Genomic DNA, 20,183 nt, shown 5'->3' on the forward strand with positions numbered 1-20,183 from the left:
GGTTTGATACTTTTATCTGGCTATTCTAGCATGAGAAAAATATAACATTTTGTAGTTTCACCTTAATTTCACAAAGGAAGTGGCCGACCCCAGATCACATATTTTAATATATATAAAAAGCTAAAAGTACAAATGAAGGGGTGCCTTCAATCCAGAGAGAGTGAGTGAGAGAGTGAGAGAGCGAGAGAGAGCCGGCGGGACACGTTCCATCTCAGAACGGTGTGCACCGTTGTGAAACAGTGTGCAACTGCTTTGAGATCATAGATAGTAAATATTGAGTCTATGTTTGAGTTATGTTTTCTCTCGTTTGGTGGGTGTGCCTCGGCTCAGGTCAGGTGATACTCAATCAGCAGAGACGTCTGTAAACTCGTGGTGATAAAACATTTAAAACTGCATCAGCGTTTAACGTTGACGTTTGTTTAAGCCACATGAGAGGGTTTAATTTTAAGGTCCGAAAGGCGCATCACTGAAGTGTAGGCCTTCTCAGGTGTAATATTGTGATTATACAACAACGGTTACCAACAAAATAAGTGATCAATCTGTATTCATATTGTGGAGCAATTCGCTCTCGAAATACAAAAAAACAGACAGGATTTATAGTCCATCCCTGTTTAGTAAACCAGCGTGGGATTTATCAAACTGAATAAACCCCGCCTGCACATATAAACACAAAACTGCTTTGCTAACTCCATCGTGTTGTAAGTAAGACATCTGCTGAAAAAAATATTGTATTCATTAGCATGATTACCGTACTGTTTAGTTCAAAAACATCCAAAACACCAAAGTAGGCTACGAAGACATAGGGACCAGACGCAAGCTTTTATTTTGAAAAGTCGAAGCTCGGGGACGGCGATGGGGCCGACGCACTTTTGGGCCGAATCGCCGATATAAATAGACCTAGAATGCATAGCGGCCCATTGGTTAATTTTCTTTATTGGCACTGGCCTGACCCAATCAAATCCAGGAACCCCCTTCCCACTCCGGGCCGCAAATTTACGAATCCCACTATGGCCACGCCTCCCGGCCCTGAGACACAAGCTGTAATAGTTATGCTGGAAGTTTAGCATCCACGTTAAAATTGACAAACGACCACCAAAGCGCAAGGGAGGTGCAGAGAAATTACGGGAGAAAAAGATTAAGAATCTACAGGCGGATTCCTCAAAATGTGCCAACATTTCTGACATGTTTGCGGCTGTAGTAGCTGCTTCAACATCAGCATTACCTGACGCCGAGGAGGAGGAGAGGTGGCTGGCTATACAGAGAAGCAGAAACAACATCATGACAGGGAAGAAGCCGAGGAGGAGGAGAGTGACCATGACAGGGCCAGGGGAGCGAGTGAGGCAAAGATGAAAGAGAGAGTAGATGACGATGTGGAGGAGTAGGCAAATTAACAGGGACTCTCAGGAAGGGAGTGAGGCTGTGTGTGCGCGTTATGTGCGCCTCACGTCATAACGACAACAAGCAGTTAAAGTTAGTGGCTGTCAGGTAACCTAACGGTTTAAGCTTACTTTCTATAAAATCAGTGTTGATACAAGCATCAGTGTTCCTTGAATTGCTTAATTAGCTTCTCTTGTATTGGTGCCCTTTTCCAGGGCATACTACTCTCAGCTTTATTGTAGCTTTTGGGAAGGGTTATGGTTATTGTATTTAGCAGACACTTTTTATAATAGTTAAAATTAACAGTAAACTGTTTTTTAAAGTTGTTAAGCCAATATTAAGCAAAATAGTAATAATAACAATGATGGCAATACAATATCAAATATCAATAATAAAAAATTATAAAAATACCATAAATATACAAATCATAACTCTAAGAATGAATGAATTATTTAAGGGTAAGATCAACAGATAAGTCTTGAGAGCCCTCTTGAAGGATCCAAAACGATCACATGAACGCAAAACACTAGGCAACCCATATCAGAGAATGCACGGTACGATATTTTAAGAGGACTGTCTGCAGGGAATGTGTCTGACCAATCACGGTGGGTGTGGGCCGCCTGGGCCAAAAATGCCAGGGCCGATTTTTTGTCCCAGTCCAGCCCTGAGTCTATGGACGGGAGGCAAGAGACGGGAGGTCTCCAGGCTGCAGCCATACGCGACTCTTAATAAAAAGGCAGAGCGCTCTCTCCCCGTGGGGTTGAAAATCAAGATGTTCCACTAGCTGCTCCCTCTAGAGGCCTGGGGAACTTCCGTTGTATAATCTGGATGCAGCGTTTTTTTGTTGCATTTGTTTTCAGGGTTTGTGTGCTTTTCTTTTTGCATCGTTTTTTATTTGCAGCGCGTTTATGTATTTGGTTGTGTTGTGTGCATTTGCAGCGCGTTTGCTAAATGTTGCACATGTGTTTTAATGAAGTTATTTTCTTAATTTGCTTGTGTTTTGTCTATTTGCATGTGTTTTCTTAAGTTGTAGGGCGTTTGCCCCTGTCGGCCACTGTAGTTTATGCTTGCATGCAATTGCAATTTCTGTTAAATTAATCAATTTAATGTTATAACAATGAGTGAATAGGAAAGGACAAGTCAAACTGTCCCTATACATTCTCCAAAATACACTACATTTATCTTTCAGTCATTTCTACAACTACTAAGATTAACCAGGACCTAAAGTTCTTGATGTGTTTTCAACAAAAACATGGTAAAAGTGGGGGGGTCGAAACTAATAATTTAAAAAGGTGGGTGGGAAATTATGTTCTCATATGACCGACACCCATGCAACGCACTAAGCTTGCAACTGCTTTCCTGGTTCATTAGGAGGATAGAATAGGAATCTACCTGCATTGTTATACCTCTACTCCCTAATCCTACCCCTCCCTCTCTTACTTTCTCCTTCTTTTCTCTGCCTCAAGTACTATTTGAGCCTCATACTGCCACTGCAAAAGTTTCTGAGAGGAACTCCAGTTTAAATTTCTCAAGGAAAATGAGAAGACGTCCCTGGGGAGCATCTTAAAACGTGCGTAAGAGATGCCTGATGGTTAGTTTGATTTCACATCCTGCAGACCACAAGAGCCTGATTGGTGGGTACGTCCATTCATCATGTGTGTCATTTTCAGAAACAGAAATTTCCAGTTTGACTGCTTCTGTTTTTCAGAGAAGCCAGTGCTTTTGGTTTTGCTCTACAGCTGCAACTTTGCGTGTGTTCTTGCATGCTTCAAATGCACAAATGATTCTGCCTGCATTTACTTGCACACATTGGTTTGAAAGCGCAACAGTCAAGTAGAACTGGATCAAATTTAAGACAGCCTTTGCCATGGGTGAGCTCAGAAACCAGGGCACTGTGCCCACTCTCTGCCATAGGCTGTGATCAGTAGTGTATCTTATGTCCCGTTTGGACAAGTAACTATTTAGTCAGTCAAAGAAAGACTGATGGAAGGAGGAAGAGAATGTGCTGCCAGCTGCCAATGACTGACATTTTGGAACCTGTTGCAGCAGGTTTTTCTTTCTGTACATCTTACGGCTGGGCTAGCCTGGACGGGTGACACACACACACACACACACACACACACACACACACACACACACACACACACACACACACACACACACACACACACACACACACACACACACACAATCTGAAACCAGCCCATCAACCATTTCCATACATATGTAGACAGTCAATCTAATCGAAGTGCTTCAGAGGGAAGAGGGGACGTGAGGTGTACAGATCCTTCAGGGGTTAATGGGCTCAGATGTCGACAGAGGGTCTGAGTGAGAAAATCTGACTGAAACTACAAATTGACAAAGAAGAGAGGGCGCAGTTACTGTTTGCGAAGGCTAGGTGAGTTAATGACAGTTTTCCAATTGGTGTTTATATAAACTGCTGCAACAATTTTGCTCTTTTTGCTTTGATTTACTCTTTTTACCTCCATGTTTATGTAGTAACTAAGAGAGAACATAGTACTCCACTGATGCTGTTTGCTCCGCTGTAGGTGCTGAAAGCTGGTTCACCGCTGTGAACTTTGAGCGGCGGCCTTGTCATGTCAAGACTGCTGACAAAACACTGTCAGTATATAATCCTGACAATTAGACGAACAGATGTACCGGTTCTTGTCTTATTTATTATTACTATAGACACGAAAGAACCCTACATTATGAGCATTTGTGTAAAGTTTGTGAAAGTTTGGGCAAATTTGAGGTACTTGTATTTTATTTGAGTTATTTATGCAACTTTATATTTGTACTCCACTACATCTCAGAGGCAAATACTGTACTTTATACTCCACTACATTTCTCACAAATTTCGCTAATAATGCATACTTTTACTTAAGGAAAGTTTTGAATGCAGTACTTTTGCTTGTAGTGGAGTATTTTCACAGTGTGGTATATTATATTAAGTCAAGGATCTGAATACTTCTTCCACCACTGATTGTCACTAATGAGATGTGTGTGCTCTCCGAACCTTTTTTACACTTTTTAGACATCTTTGAAAACAGTTTAGAAGTAAATTGAAATATAACTCTATTATATTTTGATATAGCATAATAGTTCATTCAAAATAAGGTAACGTAATAAATGTAATGGGATGCATTGTCCCTGGTTCACTGCATAATATAGATAATATAGAAAATAAAGAGTTTTATAAGAGATTTACTGAACCACAGCAAAACTATTCTCACATGACACCAATGCAGGTGATTCATGACACAGCTGATACTGTACTGTAATTAAACATTATCATACAGGCCCAACACCCAGCTTTTCTTTATTCATACACAGTGGCAGTTGAAAATTTAAGATTCGAGTTTCCTTTTGTCATTCAGCAAAACACAGAAATATGTAAAGCACGAATGAAATTACGTGCATGGCTCCTTTAAAAACAAGGTCATAAAATAGAGCTCTATGAATAAATATATGTATATAAAAAAAACTAGTTCTAGATCTAGTTCTAGACCACTTCAAATGGGACTAAATGATTAAAGTAAATAAAACATTGCATGTTTAAAGAACAAAATTGAGCAAAGATTAAAAAACGCTAAATACAGGTTAAATTTGATTTTTGGAGATATTTGACAGAGCCAAATATTCATTGAGGTTTTTGGAGTAGTGTATGGAAAAATTATACAGATCAACAACACTAAAGTAAAAATACTCAATTTCAAGTAAAGATCCTGAATTCAAAAGTAAAAGTATAATCAGCAAAATGAACTTACGAATCAAAGGTAAGAGTAATTATTAGCCAGGAGAATGGCCCCTGTCAGTGTTACATTATCATATATTATATGATAATGTCATTATTATTATTGATTCATTAACATGTAGGCTTAATTTACTGTAGCAATACAATAAAATATATAAATTGACTTAAGTTTTTTAAAAGATCGCCATGTAATCATTTTCGGGAAAAACTGATGATTGACTCAAATAGAGAGGCACCCAAACTGGGGCTAAATCTGCACATGTTAAACCTATTCACGCACGCACGCAAAGTTTCTACTTCTCTTTCTATAAGTGCATCCGTTCTGGCTGGTGGCAGCATGTCTGTCAAGCAGATGAGAGGATTTAGTGCCACAGTTGTTAAAAGGCAATCTCTCAACTTTCACCTTGACACTTTAGCCTACTTTGATGTAGAGAGAAAGAAGCCCTGATTGCTACTTCTCTCTCTCTGACACACACACACACGCACGCGCACGCACGCACGCACGCACGCACGCACGCACACACACACGCACACACACACACACGCACACACACACACACACACACAGCTCTCTGCCTCAGCATTATTTGGCTTTACGTGACCTAACAGCCATGGTTTGTTGGCAGTTTTAATGAGCTTGGTTTATGTTGGGGGTTGAGGTTACCTTTACTGGAACTTGGGCCACGTGTCTGTCACCTCCGCTGGGATCAGATAACACTTCTTTACACTTAGCCGGATAAACCTACCCCATGTACATCCACATATGTCAAGCTTTGGTGTTTTAATAAACTGACACTGAAAATGAACTCTTCTAACGCCTGCACTCATACTGTCAGAGGACACAGTATAGTGTATCTCGCAGATTTACAGTAGAATAATGACTCAGTAGATATGATCTCAAAGGATCAATGACAAGAAGTGCTTTGTCAAAACACTTGACATACGCTTCCTGTCAGAAAAACAAACAGCTTGCTTTGTTTGCCACTTGCATGTTCCTCTCCTATCTGATCCATCTTATCTGATCTTATTTGATCCAAAATTCAAAGGAGTAGTCTGATGTTTTGGGAAATACGCCTACTTGCTTTCTTGCTAAAGTGTTTACTAAGCTAAGCGATTACAGGTTTTTTTGGATTGCTAAACGACAGTGGGCACAACTGGAGCCACATGTGCAAAACTCTAACTACAGTCTGCATTACCAACAGTCACCTTCACACGTCTCAAAACAGGCTCAGTGCAGCCAAACACTTTGAACAATCCTCATCAAGACAACACACACCGTCACTCAGAACACACTGAGAGTAAAAACACTAGCATCAAACACCAATACAGGAATTTTAAACTTTTCATCTTTACAGTTTCAATAATTTGAGTGACTTAAAACCAATTAATATTTTATTTAAAGAAGAGTGACATACTTCCACATGAATCTTTTTTTATTTTATAACATACCATTTTTTTTAAGGCAAACAAGAAGGAATTCAAATCAGCAGTTTGCTTCACTATGTATATATTTATTTTGTCTGTAGTAATTTACGTAATAACTAGAACAAAAGTTACAAAGTAAAGGTATACATGTAATAGTCAGTGCTTAATTTGTAAAGTGCGAGGTCCCGGAGCGCAGAGGGGGGGGTGGATCCGGCGACTCAAAACGGGGGTTGGAGGTAATGGAACCAAAAACAAATATTACACTGCCTACGTAGCTTCTCTGACTCTGACTAAAAAAGCCTAAACAACGCTGTGTGTACATCAGGGCAATGTTTATTTTTTATTTCAGAACGTGCACTGCATCGGTGCGAAATGTAAAAAAAAAATTAAAAATAGATACACTGCAACGATCGTTTTCACAAGCAGCAATTATCCATCGGACAATTAAAACAAAAAACCCACCGTGGTCTCCACATTCTTGATCAGCAGAAACGATTTTTGCTTGTTTGGGATCTGACTGGCCAGCGTATTTGAAAAAGTTAAGCAAACTTTGTTGTCTTTTTGACATTTTTCCCCTGAGTGAAACGAGGCTAACAGCAATCTCAACCAGCACAACCGCCTGTGTCACTTCAAGTGCAGCGCCGCGCTGTTGAAGTGCCATCCCCTCCCTCCGTCCCTCTCCCCCCTCTGCCTCCCCTCCCTCCGTCCCTCTCCCCCCTCTGCCTCCCCTCCCTCCGTCCCTCTCCCCCCTCTGCCTCCCCTCCCTCCGTCCCTCTGCCCCCTCCGTATTACCCTGAAAATGTACCTCAAAACGCATCGAAAATGCAAACACAAGACTTTTGTGGAACTCCAATGGGGAATAAAGACTAACAAGACAGATAACATTGAACACTACACAAACAGTAGTTTATTTTTTTTCATTTAGGCATTCATTTTTCATAGTGACACAGAAGGTGCTGGATCCAATAAAAAAGGTTCCGGATCCAACGTCGGAGGTGCCGGAACATGTTCCGGCGTGTTCCGGCTCAAATTAAGCCCTGGTAATAGTAACAGAGAATTTTGGGGCTAATCCTGCCTCTCTCCAGCATCAGGCCACACATTTTCATCAACAATAAGTGTGCAGTTTTACTAGTAAAGGTAGTGTTTTTTTCAGCTTTTTTACAGCTGTGTATGTAACCTCAGACATCTTACCTGGACATATTGGTATCTTTGTTCTTTTACCTGTTCACTGTTTCTCTTGAACTGTACAGTGAATAACAGCTTCATTTTTATTTGGTGTTTCTTTATTTACAAAACCAGGCTTTCTGAGCTATATATATATATATATACACAGTATGTGTTCACTACACTAACAAGTCTAAAACAAGACTCGAACAAAGTGCATTTGAACAAAGTGCTGTAAATCCACTGTGTTGTGCAGGTTGTGGTCAAAGCCATGGGATACGTGTGGAGAGTTTTGAAAACTGTTCAAGCAATAAAAAACAAACTTGAGTTTGGTCCACATGAACTGCTGCTGTGCAGACTGTAGTTAGTTTGGCACATGTGGCTCAAGTCGTTTAACAGGACTGTCGTTTAGCAATCGAAAAAAAAAAAAAACTGTAATAGGCTACCACTCTCATGTCTTATTGTAAATATGGTGGCAGCAGCTGAAGGTAACAAAATGCACCTCTGAGATGTTTGCATATGTTTTTACCAGTGGACAGAGCCAGGATTTCTGTATGCTTTTTTTTTTTTTTTTTAAGATTATTTTTTGGGCTTTTCTGCCTTTAATTTTTGACAGGACAGCTAGGTGAGAAAGGGGAGAGAGAGAGGGAGAAGACATGCAGGAAATCGTCACAGAGCAGATTCGCACCCTGGACCTCTGCGTCGAGGCATAAACCTCTCAGTACATTGAGCCATAAACCCGGCCACGGCTTTCTGTATGCTTGCTCCTATTTCTAGTCTTTATGCTAAGCTAAGCTAAACAGCTGCTTGTGATAGCTTCATATTTAGAGTTTGGTGTTTCTGTACATGAGAGTGGTATCAATCTTCTGATCTGACTCTTGGCAACAAAGTGAACAATCACATTTTCCCAACATTAAAAAAAACTATTTCTTTAAGAGCATAATATTTGTGTGAACAAAGTGTGCAAATGACAATTCTAAAAACTGAAACAGGTCATCCATCGCAAACTATGCAGATTCCCCAGAAAATGCAACTGACTAAAGATAGATGACTCCCATCTCAAATTAAGTTTTCCATCTCTTCACAGGAGCAGATTTTGGTGCAGAATGTCAGACTCCCCTACATTTTCCCACACCAGGGCAAAGTCTCAAACATCAACCCCTCAGGCCAGCCTACACACTTGTGAGCCCAGTGGGACTTGCTGCCAGCAGATGGCAGAATCACAGGTACTGAGCCACCTCAGGCCTTCCTGTTTTAACCCAAAACAGCTTCTTCTGTGTAACACTGGAAATATAAAATGTGACCCTGCTTGTACAGTACATGGACAAATAGGCCTTTGCTTTCCATGGGCTTTCCAAGGACTATTGTTTTTAAAGCAAATTATTTACATCTGGGGGACATAAAGTATTTAAGACCAAATTGTTAAGGATTAGTTTGACATTTTGGGAAATACGCTTATTGACATTCTCACAGAGAGTTAGATTGAGACCACTCTCATGTCGGTAAGTATGAAACTACAACCACCAGCCAATGAGCTTAGCTTAGCATAATGACTGGAATCAAGGGGAAAAGGCTAACCTGGTTCTGTCCAACGGTAAAAGGAAATCAGTTTATTAGCACCTTAAAAGTAAAAAAAAATAACATGTTATATGTTGTTTGTATAACCTGTACAAAAAATATTTTATAGGGGGTTATGTGCCACACTATTTCTTGGCCGGGTGCAGTGAGTTGTGCTGTGAGGCCAGGCTAGCCCTTTCCCATTGTTTCCAGTCTTCATGCTAAGCTAAGCTAACCAGCTGCTTGCTGTAGCGTCTAATTCTCAGCAATAAAGTTAAAAAGCATATTTCCCAAAATGTTGAACCACTCCTTTAATCTGTCAGACAGTTTCAGAAAGTTAAGAAATAAAATAACTCAAGATGTAAGTATGCAAACATGTTTATTCAGGTTAAAAGGCTGTTCTGGTTCATGTGGGTTATTTATACTATGAGAGAGGAAGTTTTCTAGCAATGGCCTCAGGGGATTCCCAGTAAGCATCTTGGCAACTTCTTGGCCCAGAAATGGGAGTGGAGACATGATTCAAATATTGAACCCAGCCCTGATGGGTTTATCAACAGTTAGTATAGATTTATTGTGATTTGCATTTTTAATAATCTGTATCCACTGTGATGTTGATCACACCACAGACTAAAGTTGGCAGGGATGTCTGCTTCGCCCAGAAAGACAGCAACACTTTCAGCTTGAGGACCGCGGCTTTGAACAGGAGGCACAGCGCTGATGGGACCATCGGTTTAGGGTCAGGATCAGCACCGGGACGAGGTCCCGTTGACTCTGACCGTTTCCACCCATACCGTCGACAGTTCAGCGATGGAGCAGTGACGGCTGCGGGTTGCCTCCAACAGTGCTCGTCTTCCTTCAGCTGTCTGCAGGAGGTGTGCAGCTCTGACACTCTTTCACACAGGTCAAGCAGCGAGGCACCAACATCCTGGGACCAGTACAACGGCAGTGTTCAGGTTTCTAGATTTATGTTACACTTATTTTATCCTCACCTATTCTTTCAGTTTGTGCAATCCAAAACAACAAGTTGATGACCAGAAATGTGTTAAAGATGCACTACACTTTGTTCCTCACGTTAGGACTATTGCACAGATGCCTGCACACAGTGATCAACTCATTGGTATTCATTAATAACATAGGAGAGTTCATTTGAATGCAAAAAGCGGCTATAATCAATATATTTATAGTAACGATGTATCATCTGACAATGTGAAAGGGGTCGCTCGTAGTGATAAATCTACAGAGAATTATCACCTGAATCTGCAGCTGAACTTGTGGCTTGTTATTGCTGTTTTTTTTTTTTGTTGTTTTTATTAAGATCAATTTTTTATTGTTTTTTTAACTTTAACATACAGAAAAAAGAAACACAAATTGAACAGGAACACAAACCCTCTCCCACCCTCTGCGGTCTCGAGGAAAACAAAACAAACAAACAAACAAACAGAAATCACACCTTGCCTAATCACTCTCCTCTAGTTCTTGTGGCGCTGAGGTCATTAGGTCTGATATTTGTGCTGCTGCACTTTTCCATAGGTTGATAGTCAATGATTTGGCTTTGTTAATCCTTGCTGTAGAGAGCTCAAGCATAACTATGTCCAGAAAATACGCCAACCACTGTTTTATACAAAGTGAATGGGGGGGGGAGCCAGCGTTGAGCTATAATTTTCTTAGTTGCAGTTGAGCCGGCTAGCCAAATTTTCCTCTGTCTCCCAAGCAGGTGTAATTTAGAGTCGTCATTAAGTAACAAAACAATCGGGTCAGTAGGAATTTGACATCCTATCACATCAGATATTATTGATGTTGTTTTATTCCAGAACTCATGCACCTGTTCACACTCCCAGACCATATGCAGGAAAGTTCCAGTTTGTATAGGTTGACAGAACGTGCAATAGGGCGTGGGAATGACTTTAGAGACATATCTCTTCTGAGGAGTCCAATATGTTCTATGGCATATGTTGAAGTGGATCTGCTGGTGATTTGGGTTCTTGGAACAGTGGAAAATGTTGTCCCAAACTGTCTCCAAATTAATTGCGTTCCCCTCAGGGCTCAGCTCTCGCTCCCATTTCTTTACTATTGGGAGTTATCCTATAGATACTTGCATCAGTTTAGCATAAATCCTGGACACCAATCCTCTCACAGGAAAATCAACAAACCATTTAATGATTGGGTGCGCCTCAAGACTGTTTCCCCATGGCACTCCATAGCATTTTAGGGCTGATCTTAAGTGAAGATAAAGGTAGAAAGATGTCCTGGGGACCTTAAAACTAGCTCTCAGGTCCTCAAAACTCAACATACCTTTCTCATTGCATAGCTGGTCTAAAGTATAAATACCTCTGTAACTCCACTGGTTAAAAGCAAAGGGTTTGTTTCCAGACATTAAGTGTATGTTGTGCCATATTGGGGTATTCAAATGCTACTTATTGGTATAGCGTAGTTGCTCCTCTACCTGTTTAAAGTTGGTCAGTGTGTTGGTGATAATAGGGCCATAGGCTTACATACATTTTTTTGGACACACACCTGCAAAGGCAAGGTCTTGCAGTCTTAGACTTCCAGTGAGGTTTTGCTCTAATTCTCTCCATGGAACTGTAGATGAGGGGTCCATCCACACTCTGAGGGCCCATAGCTGAAAGGCTCTATGATACACTTTAAGGTTGGGGAGGGCCAGGCCTCCCACGTTTGTGGTACGTTGCAGGGTAGAGTATTTTAGTCTAGGTTGTTTATTATTCCAAATATACTGCCGAATTACGGTATCAAGTTTCTTCCAGAAATGTATTGGTGGGGGTAAGGGGATCATTGTACTTAAGAAATTCACGCGAGGAACTATGTTCATTTTAACGACAGCAATCCTGGACCGTAGCGATGCTGGCAGCACAGACCAATTGGCCAGATCCCTTTGAACACTACTTAATATAGTTTCATAGTTGTCCTGGACAACTCACTGTAGTAGTAATGTCTGTATGGTGATGCCCAAATATGTAATTTTGCTTTGGGTTGGTATTGTACCATTAATAGCTGATGTCACCTGTCTGTTGTTCAATAGAAGAAGATTATATTTATTCCAATTCATTTTATAGCCGGAGATTGAGCCAAATTCGTTGAAGATCTTAAGAAGTTTTGGAACAGAGTCCTCAAGGTCAGAGTAGTACAGCAAAATATAATGTGCAAATAACGATATTGAGTTGTTATTGGATTTAATCTGGACATTACATATTTTATTTTGCCTTATGGCTTGGGCTAATGGTTCAAGAGAGATCGCAAATAGCATGGGAGAGAGTGGGCATCCCTGTCGCGAGCCCCGTTCGATGGGGAATGGGGTCCGTGCGGATGCTGTTGATAGCAGCTCTGGACTCGCTTTGTTTTAATTTCAGAGCCAGCAATTTGCTTGGTTTACAACCATTAAAATAGTAATTTTGCCTCACTCTGTGCATTATGAATTCAGCTCTCCTTCTTAGCAAATCATTTAGCTCTGCTCGACTTGTGACTAGAAGAGATGTGTAGATTTAGAAAAATACGTCTTTAGAGACGGCTCCAGGGATTTACAACGTTCTTCCAACTCCGCAATCCTTGCCTCTCTTTTTCTCTTCAAATTGACCGTAAAGGAAGATGTGAAATCTCTAATAAATCCTTTAGTTGCTTGCCAAATGTACGCCGGGTCCACAACAGAGTTAGTATTGATTGATATAAACTCAGCCAGTTTGGTTCTAAACTCTGTATCAAAAGCTGTGTTCTGGAGAAGGGAGTTATTGAATTGCCACCTTCTAGATCTTTCTCCTAACATATCACAATGGAATGTGGTTATCAGCACATTGTGATCAGACAGAATTGCTGTTATTGCTGGTTTAAAGGTGTCAAATTAGGCCTTAACGTCAATTTTAGACACTCTGACATCCCTCCATTAGTGCATGTATAGGCATGTTTATGTTTATTACAAATGAATACAGTCTAGATGGCTTTTCCAAACAACTTCCTCATTTTTGCAGAGTTCCTACCCAAAACTACCAACTCTACCAGCAAAGCCCTCCTGCTTCCTGTCTCAAAGCTATCCATCCTACAGCTCATCGAGCCCTCTACAACAGGTGAGTGAGTGAGCCATCAAGGAATACTGTAGAAGATTTGATGTATGTGATGATTCAAAACGTGAGTGAGAAATATTTAGGTTTGAGGGTACCACAATAATCTATACGAGCCAAGATAATGCTACCCACTTTGTTTCAAAAGCAGCAGGCAGCACATATGACTCAGCCAAAACAAATAAAATAAAAGGTCATAAAGTGTGTGTGTGTGTGTGTGTGTGTGTGTGTGTGTGTGTGTGTGTGTGTGTGTGTGTGTGTGTGTGTGTGTGTGTGTCTTCTACAGGTCTCATCTAGACTGTATCCTAATAATGATCAGTCCAACAGCTCAAAATATTGTCTCCAAAGTCTCTCCAATCAATCATACCAGGAGAGCACCACACAGTCCCACTTCCCTAAGCCCATTTACTCATACAGGTAACATTGCATCACATTTCAACATGTATTTGCCAACATCCATATTTATGTCTACCTTTACATAGTCATATGTAAAGCAACAATGTGCAGAATTCCACAATTCCAATGTAAAAATGTTTCCTTCATGACGGCAGCATCTTGATCTTCTTGGCTCTGAAGAACAGTAAAACAGGAAGCCTGCCAGTCAGTGAGATCTACAGCTTCATGACTGAACACTTTCCCTATTTCAAGGTACCAGGATTAATGTTTTCTCTATTAAATGCTGATTTTAGCCAACTGAAAAAACCCCAGGTTCATCAGAAGCACAAGCAGAACTGAAAAACAAAATGACGCTGTGAAGTACACTTTAACAACCTATACAAATATTCTGCTCCAGCAGTCTCTATAGATCAATCGATAGTCTTTCAGTAGTAGATTAGTAGCTTAAGGATTCACCTTCAGGTTTTTACCCAGTGTTTTGTTGTGCACGTCCCTTCAGATGGTTAAAGCCTGATTCAATGGCAGAAAAAGTTGCTATTCTATCATTGGCAACAACTGCCTACACTGAAAGCAAAAAGGTAGATGGACTTCAAAAAGAGTCTAAAAGAGAGTTTGAAACATGCATCAATATCGGCAAAGCGTTTCAGAGATGGAGAAAAATGTTGCTGCGGCTCTAACTAGCTAGAGCCTTGAATCACAGTATGTCATCGCAAAGGGCTTTAAAAAGAAAGCAGGACAGTAATCATCATAGAATTGCAGGATGATTGAAAGAGATGACTGGTACTGGTACAGATTACTGAGCGTGTGCATATGCCCATGCTTGTCTGGTGGGAGGGGCTCTGGACAGAGAGGGGAGAGCTGCAGGAGGAGGGCTGTATTTTCAAATTCTGATTTTTGTTTGTGCCTTTTCCAGAAATCTGCCACCCCAGCTTTAATTACTCCCTAAAAAAAATCAATGTGTTACACCTGCAGCTTGGTGGCCCTGGACCAGCTGGGGTAACATGTTGAGGCACGAGGCTGGCATGGGCAGTTTAATGAGGAGATTATGTGTGTGTGTGTGTGTGTGTGTGTGTGTGTGTGTGTGTGTGTGTGTGTGTGTGTGTGTGTGTGTGTGTGTGTGTGTGCGTGTGCGTGTGCGTGTGTGCATGTGTGCGTGCGTGTGAGAGGATATTGCAGGGACTGTTTCACCATTCAGTAAATCAAATCTAATAAGTAAAACCAAAGAGATATCATAATTATATGTACTTGATAAATTCAAATATTCTTTAATATTAATAAAGTGAGGCAGCTGCAGGATTGGACCTCTGTTTGAACCCTGGTTCGTCACAAATACTGTACATTCTTCAAAGGTTTGCAGGTATCTACAAATCAAATAAGTTCAGACTCACCTCTGGAAAGAGCTCAAAGACTTGCTGCCATTTATATTCAAGAAGGGACCTTATAGATGGCTGCTTTCCAAACAGCTGCCTGTAACATTAAACACAGGCTGCAGGGCCAGAATACACATGAGGCAGATGATAAATGATACTCCACAGAAAGTCAAAGTATTTTTGCAAAAACTGTGATTTTTAAAATACTATAATAAAGTTGACAATAATATATATATATATATATAATAATAATAATAATAATAATAATAATAATAATAATAATAATAATAATAATATTTGATATTGATATATATTTGAACAATCAATCAATCAACCAACCAGGATTAAGCAGTTGCAGCCTTACTCTGTTGCTATACCTTGAACAACCCTGGCCTGGAGGGCGAGGCAGAATGACAGAGAGATAGAGGATAGAGGAAGGCTCTCTCTGTCAAAGAGGTCTTGAATGTGGGAACATATTCCAGGGGGCACTTCAGTAAAAGTCTCATTGTCTTTTGGGAAACGATTGCACCTAAAACTCAGAAATACATCATAACATGGTGACAGGTATTGTATTTTTATTTGAAGCGCGGCAAGAAAGCATTTCATTGTACGATGGAAAAATATGTTGAGCATGTGACAAAATAAACTTCAAACTGTCTCTTTGATGGATTGCCATGACATTTTGTACAAACATTCATGTCCCCCTTAGGATGAATTGTAATAACTTTGGTGGTCCCTTAACATTTCATTAAGCGCCATCAACAGGTCAAAATGTGTATTTGTTCAATTCTTTGGTTTATGACTACATACCTGCAAAACTCATGACATTTCTATCAGCCTCAGCTGTACTTTGAGCTATGTGCTAATTAGCAAATATCCGCATGCTGACATGCTAAACTAAGATGGTGAACATGGTAAATACATAACTGCTTAACATCAGCATGTTAGCATTTAGCTCAAGGCACTGCTGTGCCTAAGGACAGACTCACAGAGCTGCTGGTGTGGCTGTAGACTCTTGTTGAATTATCCTGGGCTATTTATCACTTTCCAAAGGAACTAAACACAGTGCGTAACAGAGCTGAAAATGTGTCGATTAATCATTCAGTCGATTGACATAAAATAATTTGCCAACTACTTTTGATTTCATTGTCATTTGTCAACATTCACTGGTACCATCTTGTAAACATTTGCTGCTTGTCTTTGGCTTATGTAATAGAATGTCATATATCATTGGTCAGACAAAACAAGCTATCTGAAGACGTCACTGGAAGATAATATTTTACAATTTTCTGGCATTTTATATAGAAAATGATAAGAAGTATCCTGGTAGCACAGTGGATAGGATGTTGCAGCTCTAATAGTGTGCTCAGTACTTTTCTTCCTGTACCACTCTGAGAGAGAACAGAACAGCTGCTTTAAACCTTTTATTTTCCATCTGCATTTATCTACCACTCTCTGTTGTCAGTCAGCTCCTGATGGATGGAAGAACTCTGTGCGTCACAACCTCTCCCTGAACAAGTGCTTTGAGAAGGTGGAGAACAAAAATGGGAACTCGTCCCGTAAAGGCTGTCTTTGGGCTCTCAATCCAGCCAAGGTGGAGAAAATGCAGGAGGAGTTGCACAAGTGGCGTCGCAAGGACCCTGTCACTGTTCGCAGGAGCATGGCGAAGCCAGGTGGGTCCCCTAAATGGGAGGAAATCAAGTGGGAAATAATGTTTTTACAGAAGATTGATTTTTAGAATGGATTCATTACAGTAAGAGATTAAAAGGTCAAAGATGTACTGTACAGACATTTGCCCTTTTAATCAGTTCTTGCTGATCTGACCTGTACTTTTTAATTTTAGTAGGCTATATATTTGATTCAAACTTTATTTGATGCACACTTTTTCTACAGAAGACCTTGATCGGCTTCTGGGAGAGAGACCGGACAAGTTCAGGTCTGTGCCACTTTACACCAACGCAGCTTTTTTATCCAGAGTGGCCAATATCTACGGCACCACCTCGTCATCTTGCACCCCAGTCCAGCTCCAACCACCCTACCTACCCGTTCAGCGTCCACAGTATGCCCAAGTTCAACCTCAGCAGCCCCATTTCCTTCCCCCTGCCGCTGCTCACCCCAGCAACTCATTTGCCCTGTACTCACCATGTGGACAGCTGCCTGCAGCTGGCGTCCCATCAGCCACTGGAAGCTTGCACTCCCCCATGACTGGTAAGATGCCACCTGTTTACAGCATCGCCCTACAGGCTGAGTTCAGCTCCAGGAACATGCAGGACTTGCTGTTGGAGGGAGACGCCAGTTATGACATCGACACGCTCAACCCCAGTCTGACTGACCTGCAGCTGCAAGGTACGAGAGTCAGGCATGTTTTTTTTTTTTTACTGTGCAAAGAGAGAAAGTTCTGAATCAATGACACGCACGCACGCACGCACACACGCACGCACGCACGCACACACACACACACACACACACACACACACACACACACACACACACACACACACACACACATTTTGTAACTTGGATGTCAAAATGTAGCATCATATTGTTTGAGTACAAAGTCTGCATTTGTCAATGTTGCTCTTAAGAGCCATGCCAATATCAGCATAAGCATATTCATTTCAAAACAACCAAACAAAAGCAGTTTGAGGTAAAATGAAGTAATTTGAGGTACTCTTGATATTTTTGTCCTAATGCTATAATTCATGATCATGATTTTAAATAAAAAATATTGCATATATTTATTTGTGTTTTACTGTGAAAAAATGTATCAAGCAGAGCAACAATGTTCTATGTTTTTTTCATTGTGGTTAATATAAAAAAGAATCATGTTTTCCTCTGGATAGTGTATTAAGGAGCGGTATTAACACAGAAAGCTCTTCAGGCTTTTGAGGGTTAAACTTTGGCTAGAGGGCGTTCTTACTGGAGAGCCAATAGAAAGCCTTAAAGCCCCTTGTCCCCACCTCCTCATTAGCATTGTGTGCTACTAGTTGACAAGTAAGCATTTTGGCTTTCACTAGTTAACTAATAAACATTTTGGACCCAACTAGTTAACTAGTAAAGTCAAAATGTATCTCACTAGTTTTTTGACATCACTTGTTAACTAGTAAATATTTTGAGGTTAACTAGTAAGACAGAAAAAGAGGCTTCAACATGTTAACTAGTAAACATTTTTGCCTTAACTAGTTAACTAGTAAGCAATTTTGGACAACATTCAACGTGTTAACTAGTCAACATTTTTGCAGCTCACTAGTTAACTAGTAGGGCTTTTAGTGTTACTAGTTCGGTCCACAAGACCACTAGTGCGTCAAAGTTTGGACTTTGGTGCTACTAGTACGCTGCCCGGCGTCATTAATAAGGCTTCTGCTGTAACTAGTTAGACAAATGTTCCACCAGTTGCTGAAAAAAAGTGACAAATACAACATTTTGTTCAACTTATAAGACAAAATATCCAACTAGTACAAACAAGTGTTCAACTAGTACTGACAAAAAGCCAACTAGTGGTCGTGACAGTGTGACAGTGAGCCACCATGAACAGTACCAGGACCCAGAAACTGAAGCAGGTAAATAGAAATTCAGCCATCATTATTTTTATTATTTACGCCTGTGCTTTTCTTGCTGTGACATGTCCAAAGGTCTGTTCTTTAATCATGGAGTTACAGATATGTCTTCATTTTTCCTCAGGTCACTTGTGGGAGGAGTTACAAGAGGACAGCCTGCTGTCTGATCCACAATTTACCACCACAACCCCATCCACGACCTCTGCCCTGCAGGACCACAGCGTCCAGACCAGCTGCCTTCAGGCCACGCCCCCTGTCGGTCAGACGTCAGAGGTGACTGCCGTTGGTCGACGAAAAGCTGAGTATGAGGACGAGAACGCAGGCAGAAACTTTGAGCAGCATGGCTGTTTAAATGGACTGCATCCTGTGGCTTATTCGGGGATGGAGAGTCTAGCTGGGTATCTGACCTCCTGTACCAAATCCATCTCCTTAATGTAAATACCTGACTGTTTGGGCTCTTTCACACTCCCTGACCATTAATGTAATATATTAACCTGAATGGGGAATATTGTTGCAAGCAGCATCATGCCACATTATTAGCTTGGTGGTTATTTTCCCCTTCAAATCCTCTGTTTACCATAGTGTGACAAACTGTGGTGGAAACAGTTATATCCTTTTTGGCTGTTTCAATACACATGTCTTTCCCACCATTTATTTATTTGCAAGAGCTCCTGTTATAAAAAGTATAATATAAAACATATATAAGTTGTTCATTTTATTGATGCATTAATATATTTGTGCATTCTTGCCATTTCAGTTATTTTAGTCAGTTAATACCAGATGATGAATTGCTTTATTCAGTATCCAAGGGTTAGGTTTCTCCATATTAGAGAGTAAAACATATAAACACACATTGTTGGAGGATGTCCTCTGCTTCAGCACCTTACATTAAACTGGCTGCAACCTGAAACACATGTACAGTTGCCTGGATTATCCTGCCGTTTTATGTGAACTGATTAAAATTCACTTAACTCTGTTTTTGTTCTATTTTGACTAAAGTGGATCTAAAATGAGCCTGTTACCTCACACACTGTTAATTAGTGCTTTTCAGTTCTGGCTACTTTTCCAACTATTGAATGTGTTTTATGGTTAAAAAAACAAAACAAAAAAAAACACCAACCTGTGAGATAGCGTATTATATATTTTACAGTCATAAGCTCCACTGTGATACTGGCTCAGCATAAGAAAAGCTGTTTACACTGACATCTAATAACAATGCTTTCCTGATGGATGATGATAGGTGGTGTCATGGCAACAATGCAGTAAGACTGTTATCACAGAAGATGGCAGCAAAGATACTTTATGACCTGCAGCTTGTGTAAGTCACATATTTTACTTCCTGTTCCTATTTCAGTTGTTTTCTACATTATGTAGCCTGATAAACATATGGAAAATACAGTATAGACCACCTGCAAACTTTATTTACCGGCATTATTTTAGCACTTTGGGTTACTGAGTTTCAACAATTACTGTTTATGTAAAAGCATTGTCATAAACTGATTAAAGAGTGTTA

General features: G+C 40.4%; 1 protein-coding gene and 1 long non-coding RNA gene across 6 annotated transcripts; one reads left to right on the top strand and one right to left on the bottom strand.

Moving 5' to 3' along the window:
* Positions 1-2,788: 2,788 nt before the first annotated feature.
* On the top strand, positions 2,789-19,646 carry foxn1 (forkhead box N1). 4 transcript variants are annotated; one of them, XM_036001393.1, is made up of 9 exons: positions 2,789-3,011; positions 8,811-8,949; positions 9,907-10,233; positions 13,258-13,353; positions 13,634-13,764; positions 13,899-13,995; positions 16,579-16,786; positions 17,007-17,459; positions 18,795-19,646. In XM_036001393.1, exons 2-9 carry the CDS (start codon positions 8,830-8,832, stop codon positions 19,106-19,108), a joined length of 1,746 nt encoding a protein of 581 aa, XP_035857286.1. In that variant the 5' UTR covers positions 2,789-3,011; positions 8,811-8,829; the 3' UTR covers positions 19,109-19,646. The 4 variants fall into 4 exon arrangements, with proteins under 4 accessions (XP_035857286.1, XP_035857288.1, XP_035857285.1 ...); XM_036001395.1 differs by having other exon boundaries at positions 2,792-3,011; positions 9,940-10,233; XM_036001392.1 differs by lacking the exon at positions 2,789-3,011 and adding an exon at positions 3,515-3,775.
* On the bottom strand, positions 10,066-17,442 carry LOC116048302. 2 transcript variants are annotated; one of them, XR_004104604.2, is made up of 4 exons: positions 17,256-17,442; positions 15,491-16,795; positions 15,132-15,210; positions 10,066-10,205 (listed from the first exon to the last, which is right to left on the bottom strand). It is a non-coding gene; the product is annotated as an uncharacterized LOC116048302 (long non-coding RNA). The 2 variants fall into 2 exon arrangements; XR_004104606.2 differs by having other exon boundaries at positions 15,478-16,795.
* Positions 19,647-20,183: the final 537 nt, after the last annotated feature.

The sequence above is a fragment of the Sander lucioperca genome, chromosome 5, assembly GCF_008315115.2.
Source record: "Sander lucioperca isolate FBNREF2018 chromosome 5, SLUC_FBN_1.2, whole genome shotgun sequence".
In the NCBI taxonomy this organism is placed as follows: domain Eukaryota; kingdom Metazoa; phylum Chordata; class Actinopteri; order Perciformes; family Percidae; genus Sander; species Sander lucioperca.